The 18,589-nt window shown below is 48.0% G+C and overlaps 2 protein-coding genes across 17 annotated transcripts in view; one reads left to right on the top strand and one right to left on the bottom strand.

Moving 5' to 3' along the window:
* Positions 1–10,901, top strand: part of DNM1 (dynamin 1) — a 66,761-nt gene extending 55,860 nt beyond the window's left edge. For 4 of the 16 annotated variants that reach the window (XM_017810087.1, XM_017810081.1, XM_017810086.1 and 1 more), the window contains 4 exons: positions 331–501; positions 674–915; positions 1,298–1,516; positions 8,840–10,892. In XM_017810087.1, coding sequence (XP_017665576.1) covers positions 331–501; positions 674–915; positions 1,298–1,516; positions 8,840–8,912 — 705 coding nt within the window. In that variant the 3' untranslated portion in view covers positions 8,913–10,892. Of the gene's footprint in view, positions 1–330; positions 502–673; positions 916–1,297; positions 1,517–1,864; positions 1,917–3,167; positions 3,326–4,654; positions 4,692–8,839 lie in introns of all 16 variants that reach the window. The other 12 variants (XM_017810090.1, XM_017810088.1, XM_017810085.1 and 9 more) reach the window with 10 other exon arrangements.
* A 2,088-nt stretch (positions 10,902–12,989) lies between these two features.
* Positions 12,990–18,589, bottom strand: part of GOLGA2 (golgin A2) — a 20,391-nt gene continuing 14,791 nt past the window's right edge. The window contains 10 exon segments of the mRNA XM_017810079.1: positions 12,990–14,049; positions 14,142–14,310; positions 14,481–14,587; positions 14,842–14,944; positions 15,484–15,551; positions 15,677–15,830; positions 16,384–16,463; positions 16,543–16,642; positions 16,889–17,113; positions 17,373–17,486. Coding sequence (XP_017665568.1) covers positions 13,799–14,049; positions 14,142–14,310; positions 14,481–14,587; positions 14,842–14,944; positions 15,484–15,551; positions 15,677–15,830; positions 16,384–16,463; positions 16,543–16,642; positions 16,889–17,113; positions 17,373–17,486 — 1,371 coding nt within the window. The 3' untranslated portion in view covers positions 12,990–13,798.

The raw sequence follows: 18,589 nt of genomic DNA, 5'->3' as shown, positions 1-18,589 counted from the left end.
GAGCTTTAAAAGTAATAACACAGCTTTGAGTATGCACTAGAGCCATAACCTGTGGATGCTGGTCAGGGCTCCCTGTTGCTTTTCACCTTTGTTTAATAACTTTCTACTAAAAGAGCAGCTTTATTGTTAAAGCTCCTCAAATCTGAGCTGGAGAAGTCTGTACAAACTGAGCTGTGAATTGAAAATCACAGCTCAAAATCTAAGTTTAAATAAGCTTTATTTATTGCATGTGCTTCCTGCCTGTTCCCTTCTATTCTTCTCTCAGCTCTCATGAAAAGCTAATTCTGTGTTACATTTGAAGAACCAATCTGTTTCTCCTTTTCTCTGCAGGCCAGTGAGGCAGAGGAGAATGGAGGAGACAGTTTCATGCACTCCATGGACCCTCAGCTGGAGAGACAAGTGGAAACGATCAGGAACCTGGTGGATTCCTACATGGCAATTGTCAACAAAACCATCAGAGACCTCATGCCGAAGACAATCATGCACCTCATGATAAACAATGTACTTATCACACTGGGGTCAGTGGAGAGAGAGACGGGGAGGGGAAACATAGGGAGGGAGAGGAAGAATGAAGAAAAACGGGAAGGAGGAAGAGGTGGGGACAGAATTAGTTAGTTAGGAGTGTTCAGGGGGAAATGGTGGAAACTGATTCCCTCTCTGTGCTCGTTTACAGACCAAGGACTTCATCCACTCGGAGTTGCTGGCGAACCTGTACTCGTGTGGCGACCAAAACACGCTGATGGAGGAGTCGGCGGAGCAGGCCCAGCGCCGCGACGAGATGCTGCGCATGTACCACGCCCTGAAGGAGGCCCTCAACATCATCGGGGACATCAACACCAGCACCATCAGCACCCCCATGCCCCCACCGGTGGACGACTCCTGGCTGCAGGTGCAGAGCGTACCGTCCGGACGCAGGTACCTGAGGCTCAGGGGGAGAGCCCCGCAGCCCTGCCTGACGCCTCTTCAGAGCCTCCTGCTGAGACAGGGAGTCCTCCTCTTCCCCTCTTCTCCCTGTGGATGAAGAGCTCTGGGTATTCCTGCTGGGAGGCTCCTAGGGCTGTGTAGGGCTGCTGTGTCTTTGCAGAGGTGTTGGAATGTTCTAAACCCTCAGGTTGGATGGGGTTGACGTAGCTTTGGAGGCAGCCTGGAGCCTGGCTGGGCCCCTGAGAGACAAAAGGGGGGATGTGAAGTGATGTGACACTAAAGAGGGAACACTGAAGGCAGCGTGTGGGGACCTGACAGGGCAGAGGGATCCCAGGGCTGTTGTTGCAGTTGGATGCCTCTGCTTGTTTTCCAGGTCTCCCACGTCCAGCCCCACTCCTCAGAGGAGAGCTCCGGCAGTGCCGCCCGCCAGACCTGGGTCTCGCGGACCAGCTCCTGGGCCACCTCCTGCTGGTGGGTCCACGCTGGGTGGTGCCCCCCCTGTGCCCTCCAGGCCAGGTGCCTCTCCTGATCCCTTCGGGCCCCCACCTCAGGTTCCTTCTCGGCCTAATCGTGCTCCTCCTGGTGTTCCCAGGTAAGTCCTGGCATGCTGCTCCTCGCAGGTGGGATATGTTCTGGTTTTGAGAAGGAGCCTTGGCAGCACTTGGCCTGCCTGGGCCATGGGAGGAGAATGGAGTGCATGGTGTGGGTACAGCCTTTGGATATTTCAATTGGGTCCAGAGGCAGGAGCATTGTTTTCTATTGACATTTCATTGTACAGATAAGGCAATGCCAAGGCAGCTTTCAGAAACGGAGGGGCAGCTGCTTCTCTCTGTAAAAATGGGGGAGAGAACCTTGTACCTGAGGGCTTTAAAGCAATTGTACCAATGCCTGTGGTCACCAGATAAATCACAGGACTGAAGTGACATTCCCCTCTGTGTAGGGCTCCCAAAGTCTGAAGTTGCCCCTTTTCTCCTGGCCCAGAGTTCTTCAAGGTGAGTTGGAAGACCTTCATCAAAGCTCTTGAGTTGCTTTTTGGCTACGAGACTGTCACAGTATCACTGGCAGGGAAATTAATTCTTAGGCAATCGTGTTGCTTCTGTAATCAACTGGAACATTTTCCAGTCTAGAGGGTTCAAATCACACAGCTTTGCTTTCCCATTAGAAAACTCATTTCCTTTCCTGTTCAGTTACTTCAGACACACTTCAACATAGCAATAAGGGATTATCCCCTGTGCAGCTGAGCACGTGTTCCTGAACAGGACTTAGGAAGCAGTCTGGAACCAGGAATGCTTTTATGTTGGGTACTGAGTCTCCCTTGAGGAAGAGAAGGTAATTGTAATGTAAAGAAGAAACATAACCAGAAACTCCCCAGTGACATGCCAGAGGGAACACTTCCCTTGTGGAAAACACCTCTCCAGGGGGTGCTGGTGGCACAGGTCTGAAACCTTGCCATTTTTTGTGGAAACACCCAGCCTGCCAATGGGTGGAGATGGTGTGTGGCAGAGGGGATTTGATCTTGCCCCAGCTCATACATGGTGCCTGTTTGGAGGGAGGTGTTCTCTGCCAGGCTGCAGTTGGCCTAGAGGTGGATGAGTTCAGGCAGGTTTATAGACCAGTTTCTGACTCTGGTGTGTGCAAATGGTTTTACTTTCTTGGTGCCTCTGTCCCAGTCCTTCCTATGCACCTTGATGCAGCTCCCACAGTAACGTGTCCCCACATCCCTCAGTGTTGCCCCAGAGACTGTGGTGGCACCTTTGGATGTCAGCATGCTTCTACTGTAGATTTTGGCTCTTGCTCCTTGTGACCCTGCTTTTCCATGTACTATTTCTTTGTGGCTTTGTTTTCAGTATACTTATGCTTCTTTCTGTCTCCATTTTCTTCCTTTCACCCAGTTTCATTTCTTCACTCATGAAAAATATTCTATATACCTGACCATTGTGATAGGATTCCCCAAATGGGCTCAAATTGATTGGCCTTTTTTTTGAAGAAACCTTTCATAGCTTATCTTAATGGCTTTTCTGCCTTTTGCTTGAGGTAGAAGGGTTTAGGGGAAGGTAGGGCACAGCACTAGAGCAGAGGAGGGAAGTGTTTCATGCTTAACTGAGCAACCCCTTGGTTTAGAAGGAGAGATGGTAGGTTGGATTGCATGCTACTGACTGCCCTGATCTGGAGTTGAGAATGTAATTCCAGAAGCTGTTGAAGTGTGATGCTCATTCTCTGATCCCCCTCTCTGATTCTTCCAGTTGTTCATAGACTCCTCCGGATCCTGATACCAGCTTGTCATTTGAGTTCACTGATGAACGGAGAATTTCCAATGACAAGGGACTCTTTCTCTTCCTCTCCTGTATATAGAATAAGAATGTTCCCTGCTAGCACTTGGACTCGGGTCCTTCTGCCATGGGTGAACGAATGCCATCTCCACTGTTGCTTTTTTAATACCCATCTTTCCCTCGCTAACCAGGCTGTGTAATGTGTGTGTGTGTGTGAGGAACAAAGCTCTTGTGTGGGATGAGTGGGCTTTGCTGTGGGGTTTGGTGTTGTGAACTCAAGTGCGTGGTGGTGGCTGGGTGTACTTTGTGTGCACACTGATGCCTGCCTAGAAGTTTGGCAGTTTTGTGCCTCTGGTTTGAGCATCTGATTTTATGAATGATCAACTTACACAAGTGTCACTCTGCTCCTTTCTCATAAACATAAGTGTATAGACACATATCTTCACATATAAACACCACATGGTCAATTTTTATTTTTTTTTTTTGCACAGAGAGGTTTTCCTGCATATAATTAAGGACACTTAAAGCAAGGCTTGCCATCCTGCCTCTGTACTTAGCATTTATTCAGTCTGCTGTGGAAGTCCTTTTTGCCAAATATATAATTTTGGGAGTTGAAAGTCACAAACCATCCAAGGTCCAATCTGTGTGCAATGAAGGACTGCGTTCAGGATTTGACCTGGGGAAGAAATCTGTGAAATTATTCCTCCAGATATTTAGGCTCTTCAGTTTTAAAACAGTTTGGTAAAAACTGTAGATGAAAGAGCTTAGGCAAGCTTGAAGGAGAAATAATAAAGTTTAAGTGAGAATGACTAAACCGTTGAAAAAATGTGTTGAAGGCATTAATGGGTTCTCTATTTTTTGGTACATCTAAGGAAAAGGATGTGAGGGGTCAGCATCACTTTGAGCAATAACTTCACACAGATGTATGACTCAAATTATTCAAGAGGTTGGAGTAGCTGATCTCATGATTTATGACCTTCAAAATGTAAGCTTTTACCTTCATGTCTTTTTGGGTAGTGCTGTGGACTGCAGGTTATCTCCCTTTCCTGAGCTGTTTGTTTGAACTCTAGCATTTAATGTGGGCAGAAAATAGGAATCCTCAGGGAGAGACAAGCCCAGCTATCCGTGCCCAGCTGGTGGGTGCTGAGACACAGGTGTAACACTGGTCTGAACGTCAGCCTGGGTGTGTGAGGGACCTGGTGGGTGAGTGTGAGAACAGATAGATGGGCTTTGACACACCCCTGTGCACCACTGGGTCTGGATGTGTGCAGAGATGAGGCTGTGAGTGTGTGTGTGTGTGCAGTCCCACCCAGCAGTGCACACTCATGCTGTGTTCTGGAGGGGGACGTGTGGATGTGTGTCTGTGCAAGCACATGTGTGTGTTCCACCTTCCTGACAGTCTGTGTGGCCTCTGCCTTGCCCTGTCTGAACTGCCATGTTGATTTCGTGTTGTCTTTCAGAATCACTATCAGTGACCCCTGAGGACTGGCAGCCACGGTACGTTCTGCACTCCCCCTGCAATGCATGAGCCGTTGTGTCCCCACCCTCCATCACTCTGCAGCTCACCTCTGCTGCCCAGTTCTTGTGTTAGTAACAGAGTCCCTTGTCCAATGAACCACCTCTGCCAGGATCTCATAAAGGGAGGAGTCTTGAACAGAAAAACTGGCTGATCAGAGACAGAGCAGCTGCTTGAGCTGCAGGAGCTGGGAAAGCCTCAGTACCTGATTTAAGGTCACCAGAGGGCCCTTTCTCTGCTTCTACGTAGAGGAGGTGGGATGGGGAAATGAGCTCTGGCATCATCCAAACTCTGTGTCTTTCGTTTGGCTTATATCCACACTGACTGGGAGATCAGCTGAATAAACCCTGGTATGATTTGGTCTGTCAGCTGTGTTAGGATCAAGACAGAGGCTTGGGGAGCTGTTAGTTCAGACTCCTCTTCTTATATTCTAGTGTCTGGCTGGAGAAGTACTCCCATCCTCCCTGTGTCCCTAGTGCTTGTGGAAGTCAAGAGGAGTTTGGGTCATTAATATCAGGACTTCCATGTCTGAGTGCAGGGTAACTCCGACATTGAATGTTCCCTGTTATCCTTGTGTCCCATCATCAGTTAGAAGTGAACTCCCTTTGCTTGTTCCCCCCTCGACCCTTTACCTTCTAGGTTACTCTTCTGCTTCTATTCAAACTACCTTCTCTCCTCTGTCTCCTGCCCCTGCAACAGGAAGGGTTTAATGATCTGTGTCCCCCCCAAACACTCTGCCCTGAGCTCCTGCCTGTTTTCCTTTCCTCTCTCTCCCTGCATTTTGCTGGTTCTACTGGTTCAGTGCAGGGTGCTGGGGCAGGTGTGTGTACGTGCTGTGTACAGCTCTCCCTGTTAATGCTGAGTGGGGGTGTGAAGAGGGACATTAGCAAATTCTCCTGAGTCTTTTCCTCGGGAACCTCCAGTCCTTACTGACAAGGGGTACAGAAGGCAGAACAGGGCAGATGTGGGGTTTTTTGGGCTCCTTCTCCTTTTCTCTGTGGCTGTTTTGTGACAGAGGAGTGGAGCAGCAGCAGCTCCTGCAGACTCCCTTTGCTGCTGGTTGTGGCAGAGAGAACTGGGGACAAGAGGCACGTGCTGAAATCCTGCCTTAATAGGACAAGCAGAAGTTCAAGCCCCTGTTCTAGGGCAGGGAGGGTCACATCTTGCAGTAGATGGTGTCTGTTACTGCTGCACAGAACTGCAGTTAGAGCTGAGAGCTGCCACATCACATCAAACCGATGCAGTGATTGCTCATGATTGGCATCTTTGAGGACGTCATCCCTCAGCCCTCCTCACTGATGACACACTGCAGAGGTGTCGGAGCAATCAGCAGTGTCCTCCAAAACTCTGCCTACTGCAGGCATCCCTGACAGCCCTGGAAATGTGCATCGTGGTGAACAGCCTCGGGAAGGAGCCTTGCCGTTGTCTGTACCTCATTATGGGGCATTCTGTTCTTGATCTGGCATAAAGAGCACCAAGGAAATAAAAATGAAAAAAAACAAACAAACAAACAAAAAAACAACGCCAAAAAAAATCCCCCAAACAACCAACCCAAAAAATTACACCCAAAACCTTTTGCAGTCCAAGGGAATAAATGTAATGTTTTACCACCTCTGTTAAGTCCTTATCAGCAGAAGTCCCTATTAGCCCAATGGTCCCTAGACATGATTAGCTCAGTGTTCTCTCTGGGTATGGCCCTGAAAGACTGACTCCAAAGAATGTGACAGTCACTGTAACTCATCTCCTTAGGCTCCTGCCAGGACTCAGATCTTCCTTTTCATATACTGGAGGCAGTCATAGGCTTCCCTGTGAGCAAAACTTTTGTTCCTTGTCCTGAGAAAGTGACTTTTCAATGATAGAAAAAGGCTTGACTAGCAATGAAGTCAGACTGAAGGAGCATTTCAGGGGTAAATGTTGCCTGAGAGACTTCCCTGTCCCTTTTAGTGCTGGGAAAGAGTTTTCAGCCTTTTCTAACCTTACCAGGCAGATTCTGCAAACATCTCCAGAAAACCTCAGGAGAAACAAAACCTGTAAATTTAAAAAGTTGCCAGCCCCTCCCTCTAAAATGCTTTGAGTGCTGAGAGGAATAAGTGTCTGCAAAAATCAATCCTAGTACATTATGAAAAAGCAGCCCATCTACCTCCAAATTACTTGTACTTCAAGTGGCCACTCTTGCCAGAACACGACATAATCTGGTGACTTTGAGCATCCTTTTCACATAAACCCACAGAGGCTTTTAGCACAGCCTGTTCAAACTCCTGAAATGCAAACAGTCCTTCAACCTTCTCAAGAAATGCCTTCTAATACACATGATGATGCAACAGTGTCTCACTAAAGCTTGAGCTGAAGTTCTGTAAGGTTTTAATTCAAGTGCTGTTGCTGTTCCAGTGAGAGTAAAGCCATCAAAGGGTTGGCGTGGCTGCACTTACACTGTGAGCACCCTTAGAGATAATGCACAGATCCCACATGTCATTAAGCTCAGGGTCACAGATCCCCCAGCTGTAACATCCCATTGCAGTTTTTACTTCTGGGCAATAGTATTATTTCAGCATCCTTCCAAGGTGATTGTAATTTCTGGATTAGAGCAATCCCATTGTTATTTGCTGTACAGGAGCAGTAACTTGATTGCCATACTGATAGTGGGGTCTTGCAGTCCCCGTTGACATTTTCAGTCAAGGAAATAACATTTGAAAGTGGCTTTACTGTCTGAAGCTTTTTTATTTTTATGTATTATTTCCCAAGGCAAGGGACAAGTGGTTGTAATTGTTTTGAGATCTGGGGCTTAATAGATCTGGAGCAATAGGTTCTGCTGAGGTTTAATAAACAGGACTGGAGAATTGTTCTGGTTCATTTGCTAAGATGATGGAACTTGCCCCAATTTATAGGGGTATAACTCCTCTGGTACCAGTGTGATTATAGATTTGCAGTCAGTGCAAAACAAGACTTGTCTACTGGTGCAAACATCCTCCTGCTCTGCTGCTCTTCCCTCTCTCCTCTCAGCCCCAGTGTCAGGGGAGGGCCTTCATTTCCAGCAGTCAATTGATTCTCTGTAATCTAAATTAAAGCTTGTCAGTGTAGAATTGAGTCTTTAATTCTGGGACACCTGGTCTTGTATGATCAGTGCAAGGGCTCCCTTCAATTTGATCTGTATGCTGTTGGATTTTCTCCTTGCATTTCAGGCAGTTTGGACCTTAAAACTACTCTGGCTTGGTACCGAACAATTTAGTCCATCTTAATGAAACACCATCAAGTTTGCAGACACTGCAGGGAGCACACTTTAAAGGAAAACCACAGATTGGACTCGCTGTCTTACAGAACACATGTTTATTTATAGACTTCTTAAAGCCTGCATTCTGAGCCTGAAGTAAATAAGTAATTTGAAGTAATGAGCTGAGAGACATGGCAGGGGTGTTGTCTTGTATTTTTTGTTGTGGCTTTTTTCTGCCCCCAGTCCCTTACAGGAAGGAGAGCCTAGAACACTTAATCCATACAGAGGGCAAACACTTAAGTTGCTGCCCATTTACATAGCTGAAGTACCAGCAAAAGGGCTGGAACAGAAGGGAGTAGCAGTAGCCAAAGTTCCTTTTATTGAAGTAGAAGCTGCATTTGCTGAGCGCCAGAACTAGAAAACTGAAATGGTGAGCTTGGCCCTGACATCCAATATCAGTCTCCTGTGCCAGAACAGGGAATCTCAGGCTTGCAGTAGCCTCAAGGGCAGGGGAAGAAGGTGCTTCTCCAAACCAGCCAAGAACCTCTGCCAGCAGCACGTCTCAGAGGGCCCCATCCATGCTGTGTGACCGTCATGTGCTTGATACAGGAGCTCACTGTTGTCTGTGCTTCTCCACACTCATCCCGGAGCCGGTGCACTCACTGGCAGTAAATCTCTGCACTTCCAAATTTCAGAGGGGAAGCAAACCTGGCTGTGCAGGGGATTGCTTTACAGGTGATCTGTGCCGTGCAGAAAGGCCAGTGCGAGGCCTGGTGCGTCTCCCGTGTGGAGTTTGTGCCTCACGTCAGATTCTCTCGCTGGCTCCGGCGAGGTGGAGAAGCACCACGTGTGACCGTGACTGCGACTGCCCTGCTAACCACAGTGTGTGTTCTCTTGTTTTTGTTTCCTGCTTTTTCACAGCAGAAGGGGCCCCGCCTCACCTACTCGACCCACCATAATCCGACCGGCTGAACCGTCCCTCTTAGATTTATAACTTGAGGCTGTAGACAGCTGGCGACGAGCGCCGTGCCGGCGGCTTCCCCATCCCACCCTCCCTTCCTCAGCCACAGTCACTCCTCTCATCCATCCCACATCTCTGCCTCCCGCCACCCCCTTCCCAGTGTGTTGTAAAAAACACTAGTGATCGAGCTCTTCGTCTTCGCTCGTGCGTCCTGTATTGCTTTGTGAGCGTAGAGTAGCCTTCATTCAGTGGCATGGATCCCTGAAGTACACAGGCTCCTTGGAGAGATCAGCCACAGGGACACCCTTAAGTCCAAGTGGTGGCTGTCCGTCCAGTAATTCCATCTGCCTGGTCTAGCCTGGATAAGTGTCCTGCCTGCACCACTTAGTTGTAGCACCCAGGACTGATCTGTAGCTGTTTTCTTTTCTTGTAGTTAAGACAAAGGCGTGACTTAGGGGGAAAAAAAAAACACCCATGCTGTCGAAACACGTGACACCGTTAGGAACAGATTAGATGTCCTGTGTATTAGTTTGACTTCTAAGGTGCAAAATTTCATGTTGGGAACAGTGCAATCAACCTTTTATCAAAGTGAGGCAGGGAGGGGGGGAATGAACGGATCTAGTCCTGCTAGAGTGAAGTCTGAGATAGCGCACACACCTCAGCGTGCAGGAGCACACAGACCTGCTCGGCTCCCCAGGGCTGGGGAATTCCTGCTGGGGACACACTGGCTCTTGCCAGCAGTTGTCTTGCATCATCATTTTTGGCTGACTTTCCTGACACCCCAGCGGGGCGAGGGGAATAGACACGCTGCTCCCCCCTTGCACACGGACAGCCAAATGTTTCAGGGAGTTCGCTGTGTGATGTTCTGTTGAAAATATTTCTGCTTTGAATAAGCACATCTTTCAGTGTTTTTGGGGTACTGTGGTGACTTTCTTCCGTAGCCTTTTTCTTGCATGTGGATGGTACGTGTTTGGGGAAACTTGTAACCGTTGTTGATCACAACTCATCTTAAGGTTTGGTTTTTACTCTTCATGCTACATGTATTAAAAAAAAAAAAATACTTGAGAATTAAAAAAATATATCAACCCTGTACATCTCAGATGTCATGTCTCTACCAGAGCTGAATGAGCCACCTGTGTTCCAGGCTTTCCTCCAGGCCTGATTCACGTTGAAGTTCTCTCGTTTCAGTGCTATTGCTCTTAATTTCTGTTGTGGATCCTCTATTGTTCTGATGCCAGTTCCTTTCTGTATTTTAACTATTGTTTTACTACTTCTCCTCCTTTTCCTTCCCTCTCCCTTTTGTTTTTCTTGTCTTTAACCTCCAGCCGGCCGGGTAAGGCCAGTCCCGCCCGCCCGGAGAGCCCAAAACCACCATTTGACATGTAGTCCTGCTCCCTCTGAGACTCTTTGCCTGCTCTTAGCTGTTCTGTCCTGGAATGGTCTGACTCGAATCTCACACATGGCTTGTTTTCTTTGTAATTTGTGACACACACATATCAGATGTGATTGTAGTGAAACTGTTTTTTGGGGGGGGGGGGTTTGTTTGTTTTTTTTTTTCTTTTCTTTTTTCTTCCCAGCTGCTTAAAGGAGTTAAACAAGTATATTGTAGTAATGAGAAACATATCTTTACTGTTATAAATATCTATAAATATATATATAAGATGAAAAATCTATATATGTCCAGGTGTTTAAAGCCATTTGTGCTTCCATGTGAATTTTAGGAAATACTCAAGTAGGAAAAGAATATCTATATACATATATATATACACAAAGACATCCAAAAAGTTAACCAAATCCCAATGTTGAGTTTTTGAGCTGATTGTTAAATTCTCTGCTGTGTGCAGTTGGGTTATTGTATTACCCCAGACTTGTGGGTGAACTGTCTCAGTGCTGGTAGTAGCTGTGATGCAGTTTGTGATCTACCTGTCACTCTCGTTTATTGGATGAAATAAACTCTCATTTCTGTATAATGAAGGTCTCCACGACTAGAATAAAACCATCTCTCTTTCTCTGGGTGATTTTCAAGCTGTGTTTGATTATAACCTAATCTTTTCATCCCATAGAGCTTAACGAGCTGTACATGCAAGCAGGTGCTGTCACTAATAGGGAAGGTGGAGAAGATCTGCAGCAACAGTGGTGTCCAGGAGCTGCAGTAGAGTGAAACAGCTTGTCAGGTGCAGAAGGTAAATCCCTTTGTAGGAGAAAATTTGTGGAGGTGCTTCAGGGGTGGGACATACAGGAGGTGGGAGTTTTGCACACAGATTGCTTCTTGAAAAGCTCCTTCGAGATTTTATTCATAGTAGCCACTGATGTGGGTTGAGTGAATAGAAGACTCCATCTCTAGTGATTCCTTCCTGACTGTTCCATCTATAGGTATTCCTTGCCCTACCCTGTCCTCCTTTTTTTTTTACCCCCTCACTAGACCTGGTCCATCTATCCCTGGTGTTACACACAGGGCTGTTACATAGTTTTGCCTTCAAAAATATTCTTTATTTATTCAAGTCAGTATTAGAGCCTTATGTTGAAAAACTAGAAACCTCTAATCTGATTGTCAGGGGTCAAGTATGTTCTGATGAGAATACCAGCTACCCTGCCCAGGCAGGATAAATCTTATCCCCTGCTCTCCAGCCTCATCCAAAGTGTCCTTGTTCCAGTGTAGCAGCTATTTTCTGTTGTTTGGTGCTTGTGGCCTTTAAGAAGCATTTTTCCATTTCTTCTCAAATCAGAGGTGCAGAGCCAGTGCAGTGTCTCCAGTTTAAAGCTGTTGGGTGGCAGCTGAACAGTAGTTGCTGCTCTTGGTTCACTCCAAGCAAAGGTGAGGTCAGGGAAATGCTCTTGAAGGGAAAAAGGTTAAAAATTAATCTGAAGCTGGGGTCTGGATGTGAAATGTTAGCCAAGAGAAACCTCTCAGCAGTCTGGCTACAGAAAACATTCATGAAAGCTCGTCACTGTCAGGGCAGGTGCTTTCAATAAAGAATTCATTCTTCACTTACCTTTTTCTGGCCTAATTTCAAGGTGATCTGTGCAGAAGAAATACATCTAGTCAGTGCCCCTCTGAATAAGTTTATTCAGAAAGCAAATTTGTAACAGGATTAAGTCACCTCTGCAACAGACCACAGACCTCCTTCACTGGTCTTGTCTCCTTCACAGTACTAAACACCCAATGAAGATTTATTCCATTTACAATAATGCTCTGTATTAAATCACAGCCCTTCCCCTAGTAGTTATGATACAGATTTATGAATAGCTGGAGCAGGCATGAACACTGCAACAGGCTTAGTCTCTCTTCAAAGAACATACAGCATTTTACAGAGATACAGTATGTACACACCCCCACTGCTGGGAACTGGGGAGCCCAGTCACTTGTGCTATAACAGACTGACACCACTCCTGCCATTCAAATGGAGTTCAGAAACCTGCTTCCATCTTCCCCTGGGGGATCACAGGAAAGCACTAAGTGTGCTCTGTGCTCTTTTTTCAGTTGTATATGGAAATATTGAGATGGACCATTTGAAAAAAAAAACAACCTCCACTTAATCTGCCTCTGGCAGTAGAAGAAAAGCTCTCTTGTCACGCTGGTGTAAAGCTTCACCAGCTTGGACATGAAGAAATAAATGTTCTCTCCTGTTGAACAAACACAAAAATTGATTCTTTGTTCCTGTGCTTGCCTCTGTATCTCCACAGGTAACAGGAAGGTGGTGGGTGCTGCTTCAGGCACCAGCCCAGGCTCGTGTTTGATCACACAGCTGGGCTGATCAGGTCCCTTAAACCTCACCTGTGCTTTCCCTTAGAACTCCATTGCTGAAACCAGCCCTCCTAAGAACAGGCAGTTCTTGCCTGAAGGCAAATTCAGTAGCAGGATATCCAGATGCAGTTCTCTTCACCACTTCCACACCCAGATTTGTTCTCCTCCTGCTTCAGGGAGCTCTCTCCTCCCTCCATGTTTTGTTTTCTCCTCAGAATCAGGGCTGTGGCTTCAAGGCAGTGCCAGGTGCTGATATGTCCCAGAAACTTGGGCCACAGGATCTTGGTTTCCACCCCTCTACTGCTCTCCTTACCAAAATGGGAGAAGAGGAAAGCTCAGGGATGGAGAACTAGAACCCCTAAGAGTCCAGAAATTCAAAACGAAGCATGTTTATTAAGTGGTTTCCTTTTACTTATTTCTCCCATTTCTTAAAATAAATAAAACCTTCAGACACATACAAGTGAAACACATCATCCTTCAAAGTGCAGTTACATTTCCACCCCACTCCCAAGAATCACATAAAGCTTTGTCAAGTAACCAAAAGCCCCCCTCAGTCCCTTCCCCTGGCAATGAGAACACACAGGGCTGGAGGTGCTGCCCCGGAGCCGCTCGCTGGGGGCTCAGAGACTGACGAGTCTGTTCCCAAATACAGGTGCAAGAGAGAGGCTGCAGCAGGAAGGGGGGAGTTTAAGATACGTAGTATGAAACAAACCCAACCTGTTAAAGAGTCCAAAGAGTCCATAACCAGAACAAGTTAGTTACTCTGGGAACCCTGGAAGGAACGAGGCTGATGACAGTCGTTAGTGACGGATCTGAACCGCGGCTCAGTCACGGCTGTGGCAGCAGAGTCTGGGACAAGGGATTAAGTCATTTTGCCCAAAATCACGGACTCCTTTCCCCTCAGCCTGGACCTGGCCCAGGTGATGTGCCAGCACCAGCTGCCTCCCAGGATGAGTTAAGAGTCTGCCTGTACTCCAAGCACACCAAGTAACAGAAAAGAGAAAGAGAAGATGAGGTCTGATGCTTGAGTTCCATCTGATGCAATCTCTCTTTACTGATGTCTTTAGGAATCTGTTCTGACCGAGGGCACTGAGCAGAGGTATGGGCACATACAAATCAGTTTTAAGTCCTTTCAGGCCCATGGAAAATTGCTGTCAGTCAGATTTAGCACCACTTAAACTACCATGATTTTGACCTCATCGTTCTCATCAGCACGGTAGAAGAAGGGAATGCACGGGTTTTCGGGCAGGGAGCCCAGCCTCTCCTGAGGGTTCTGGATTTCTCTGAGAAGCTGCATTATCTGCTTTGCTGTGGGGTCCTCTTGGTTTGGCTGAGCAGCTTTACTGTCGATAGGGGGGAAACCGGATTGATGAAGAACAGCAGCCTCTTGTTCCGCCTCCTCTGACAGATTCACCTCTCGTAACCCTGTAAGGAACACAGACAGGTAACTCCTCCCATCCTCACACAACACCGACTCCAAGGGCCATTCCATGCTCAGAGCTGGTCCTGTAGCTCACCTTCTCCGTCGGTGGCGTTGAGCTCGATGCGCCTCTCCGCTGGCAGCACAGCTCCCGCCTGGCTGCCCAACAGCTCCGGGTTTTGAGCAGCTGCTACGTACTTGCTGTACCACTCATTTCTTTCCCTGACCAGGCGCATCACTAAATCCTGCAGTTCCAGTAGTTTCATCTGCACCAAAGGAAAGGAAAGCCCATGAAATGTTGACCCAACCCAAACACACCCCTGCAGTTCGCAGTCCTACCCCTGTCACAAATGGAACAGTGTGTGAAGGTTTGGACTGTGCAAGTGCTCCCTGGGCCCGCCCTGCTTGGAGCAGTACCACAGGAAAGATTCCTTGCCTTCATCTCTTCCTTATCCTGAGCCAACCTGCTGATATACTCCTCCTTCTCCTGGTGCCTCTGTTTGAGGATAGCCCTTTGACTCTGGTACAGTGCAATGTACTCCCCTGGAAGACAAGAGAAGAGTCAGGAGTGTCAGCAAGACTGAGGTACAAGTCTTATGGTGAGCACAGAGTTATGTGGCATGAGGATACAGAAAACCCAGCCCTGGATTGGAGACCTAGCCCAGTTAGGCAGCAGTAGGAGACAGGAACTGCTTGGTAGTTGGAGGGCTCCAGTTCCAAAAGCTGTTGGGGACCTTCTGCTCCACATGTAACACAGTGAACAAGCTTTAGCCTGTGCTGGTGCTGCCTGAACATACCAATGGTGTCTGTTTCCCCAGACAGTTGGATGCAGCGGTGCTCCAGCTCCTCCAGACGTTCCTTCAGATCAGCCTTCTCGTGCATCAGCTCTGTGAAACGCAACTGAACACAGAAACTGGGGTCAGTCACGTACAGACAACACCTGTGCTAAAGACAACACCCCCCCTGACACTGGTCTGAGCCTGGGGAACAAACCCTGCTCCTTTACAGCTTGTTTCCAATCTCACGCTAAAGAGGAACAGAAATAGAGAAGGTGTGAAAAGGCATCTCTGCATGAAACAAGGTGTCTTTTACCTTCTCATTGCTGGGGCAGCACAGCTCTGGTCATACTCAGTTCCTGGACTGCAGACCCACCTGCTTCACCCCAGCAGGGTGAAGAGTCTGTTTTCAGCTATTTCTTTAGGAAAGACCACGGGTCAGTGTGGTCACTCCACAGCCTCTAGGGGTGGGAGGGCAGTTACTGCTGCAAACTTTCCTGTGCTGAGACAGGCTGTGATGAGCTTTTTAGGAAGGAGCTTCTTATTATGGAACATCTGCCACTTATTCTCCTACAATCTGTGTGCTGTGTTTGTCTGACACTGGATCCAAGTCTGGCTGAGCAGAGCAGCAGAGCTGAAACAACGTGAGATCCTTTGCTTTACCTGTAGCTTGTCCATGGCAGTTTTCAAAGCCTCGTGAACCTCCACTGGAACAGTATCCATAATGGAACCTGGAGGGGAAGTGTGCAAATTATAGTTCCCTCTAGGGCAGGATGCACAGTACAGAGCAGCTACAGCCAGCTGGCCCAGGCACAGCTCATGGTCACACTGTCCCCAAACTGTGGCAAAGTTTTACCTCCATCCAGCGCGATGTGATGTTGCTGCTCCTGCCTGAGAGCTGTGATCTGCTGCAGGAGGGTCCTGCACTGCTGCTTCTGAGCAGCCAGCTGCTGCCTCAGGCCTTGTCTCTCCTGCTCCACTTGGGACATGGCAGAAGTCACAAAGGTGACCTAAGAAGAATTCCAGAGTGTGCACATTAGTGCTTCCCTGTGTTCAGCGGGGTCAGTGGTGCATCTCAGGACAGAGTAACAGTTTGCCTCATTTTATTTATGGGTATGAAACCAAAGTACTGCGTGACTGTCCTGGAACTGAACCAGGCAGCAGCTACTGTATCTTCTCTCATTTGCAAGCAGTACCAACATGCAGGTTAAATACTGGCTCCCATGATACCTCTTTGACTGCAGTATTGTGACTGTACTTGCAGAAAAATCTAGCAGATATTTGACACCATTTCCAAATTGCTTTCAAATTAAAGAGAACGTCATCATCAAAACCCCATTAAGGAGCTGCTGTGCCAGCTGAGTTGCCTTCATAAGGCAAGCCACTGCCAGACTTCCAGCCTGTTTTGCAAGGATGCTGCAGAAGTCTTGGCTTCTTGCTGCTGTGCACAAGGAACTCCCCTCATGACTGCACTCAGCTGGTAGGATCACAGCTGATAAACGTCCTTTTCCGGACATTTCTTTAGAACTAAAACCAAAGGCTTTTATACCCATTAAGACTCACCATTTCTTCATGGCTTTCAAATTTCTCTGGGATCACAAATGAAGGTTTTTGGATTTCTTCATTCATTGCTTCATCGTCTTCTGTAAAAGGAGGAAGGTGAACAAAGAGGCAATACCCCAGAGAGCCCAGCTCTGCCTCCTCCCTGATGCAGCTACTCACCCTCCAGTTGGTGCAAAATCCTACCATCCATTTCTGCTGCCAGTTGGCTGATCTGGGCCTGCAGCTCTTTGTTTTCCTTGGCTACAGCTTCCAGACTTTCCTGCAGGGGAGAAGCAGAAGATCACTGAAACTTAAGCCAGACTGCAAACAGTCACTATTCTTCAGATAGTAGCATCACATACAGACAACACAAAAAAAGTGCTTCTGCTCCAGACAAGCATCATTCACCTGTATGGCACAGGGTGTAATGACAGAACAGCCCACGGATTGCAAAAACTCAACCTGACTTTTCACTGAATATTTCACTTTTCCTCCCATCTTTCCACTTGCCCCCTTTTACTGTTACCTTGGTCTGCTGCAGCTCTTTCAGGTGCATTTCCACTGTGACCTTGCCCTGGACCTCCTCGTGCTGTAGCCGGTCCATGAGCTGTGTCTGGAGCAGGTACTGCTTGTGCAGCTCCTCCTTCTCAGCTGCAAGCTGCTGGAAGGCCAGGGTGTACTGCTGCAGGTGGCTGTAGCACTGGTCCCGCTGCTCCTGCAGGCCCCGGGCCTCCTGTGTCTTCAGCTCCAGCTGAGAGAACAAGATCAAACCACCACATCAAACCCTTTCTGCCAGAAACATGATCCAAGCTGTCAACATTGCCCCAAAGCCACCAACCAGGCAGGCAGCCACCATCTGCCCCCACATGCTGGTTGCCCACATCAGGCAGCAGACGACAGGGGAAGGCTCCCAGCTTGATCATTACAATGCCCGTTTCCATCCTTCCATCAACGTTTGGGAAGTTGCCAGCAGCTTGCACCGGCCCTGCCATCCCCCTGCTGGTGCTCACCGTCTCTTTGAGCTCCCCCAGGTTCTCCTGCAGCTGCCCAAGCTTCTTGGCCAGCTCCTTCTTTACGTGTTGCTCTGACTGTAGGGCACTTGTAACCTCCATGTTTTCATTTGTCTGCAAGACAAACACCACTGTGGAAGGAAACTGCCCCAGCCACCATAAAACACAGGCTCTCAATAAACCATGTGCATTCCCGATACAGTGGGGTGCCATCCCTGGTGTTACTCTAGGCTGTAATTAAAGGCCATATATTGACTGTTGAGGACAGTAAATAACTTAAAGAAAGGATGAGAAGATGGGAGAAGAGCAAAGAAAGAGCCAGGGGAATCAGTGTTGGGACAGTGCCAAGAAGAGGCCTGGCACATCACGCAGCCTTGTCAGCTCCCAAGCAGATGGGTGGTATGAATATCCCAAACAGAGCCACAGACATTCAAAAGCAAGTTCAGAAAGGACTAAAGAAAATAATCAGCAGCCAGACCATGTGTCAGTCTGCCAGGGCCCCAAAGGGGAAGGTGTTATATTGAAAGAAGCAAAGGAAGAGTAAGGATTCAGCTCCAGGATGGGCAAGAATGACAGCAGCAAGAAAGACTTCTGAGAAATTCCTCATGGGCAAATACAGGAAATGTGTATCCAGTTAAAAGGGCAGGAGGAATAATCAGGGACAGAAACAGCCTGACTGCCAGGGGAGGAGAGGGAAAAGGAAACTGCTCTGGACAAAGACATTGGTTTCACCTGTCCAGAGCACTAGAGGGAGTAAGGAATTACAGGGAACCTCTTGGCATGGTGTTAGAAGACAGAGAATCCATAGCATAACAGGACAAGAGAGGGATAAATGCTTCTGCCAGTTTTTTTACATCTACACTACTAAAGGATTTCACCAGTGAGGGAAGCAGTGGGAAAAGATGCATACCAGTTTGACAAACCCATTCTGCAGCTCAGCCAGCTGCTCCTTCAGATCCCGGTTCTGGCTCAGTGCCCTGCTGATGGTGGCCTTGTCACTCTGCATGTCCTCCAGGATCTGCTGCCTGTCCGCAGACTCCTCGTTGTAGCGCTGCACAGCCTTCTCCAGCTCCAGCAGCCGCTCCTCCTGCTCCTGGTTCAGGTGGCTCAGCTGCTCATTGTCCCGGACCTTGGCCTGGTACTGCCCCTGCAGCTCCTCCTTCTCCTGCTGCAGCCTCTGGATCTCCTCCTGCAGGCTGAGCTCTGCTGCCGTGGGC

The sequence above is a fragment of the Lepidothrix coronata genome, unplaced genomic scaffold, assembly GCF_001604755.1.
Source record: "Lepidothrix coronata isolate B3197 unplaced genomic scaffold, Lepidothrix_coronata-1.0 Scaffold28, whole genome shotgun sequence".
NCBI classification, from domain to species: domain Eukaryota; kingdom Metazoa; phylum Chordata; class Aves; order Passeriformes; family Pipridae; genus Lepidothrix; species Lepidothrix coronata.
Note: the sequence above shows the minus strand (reverse complement) of the source record. Positions and strands in the feature narration are given on the sequence as shown.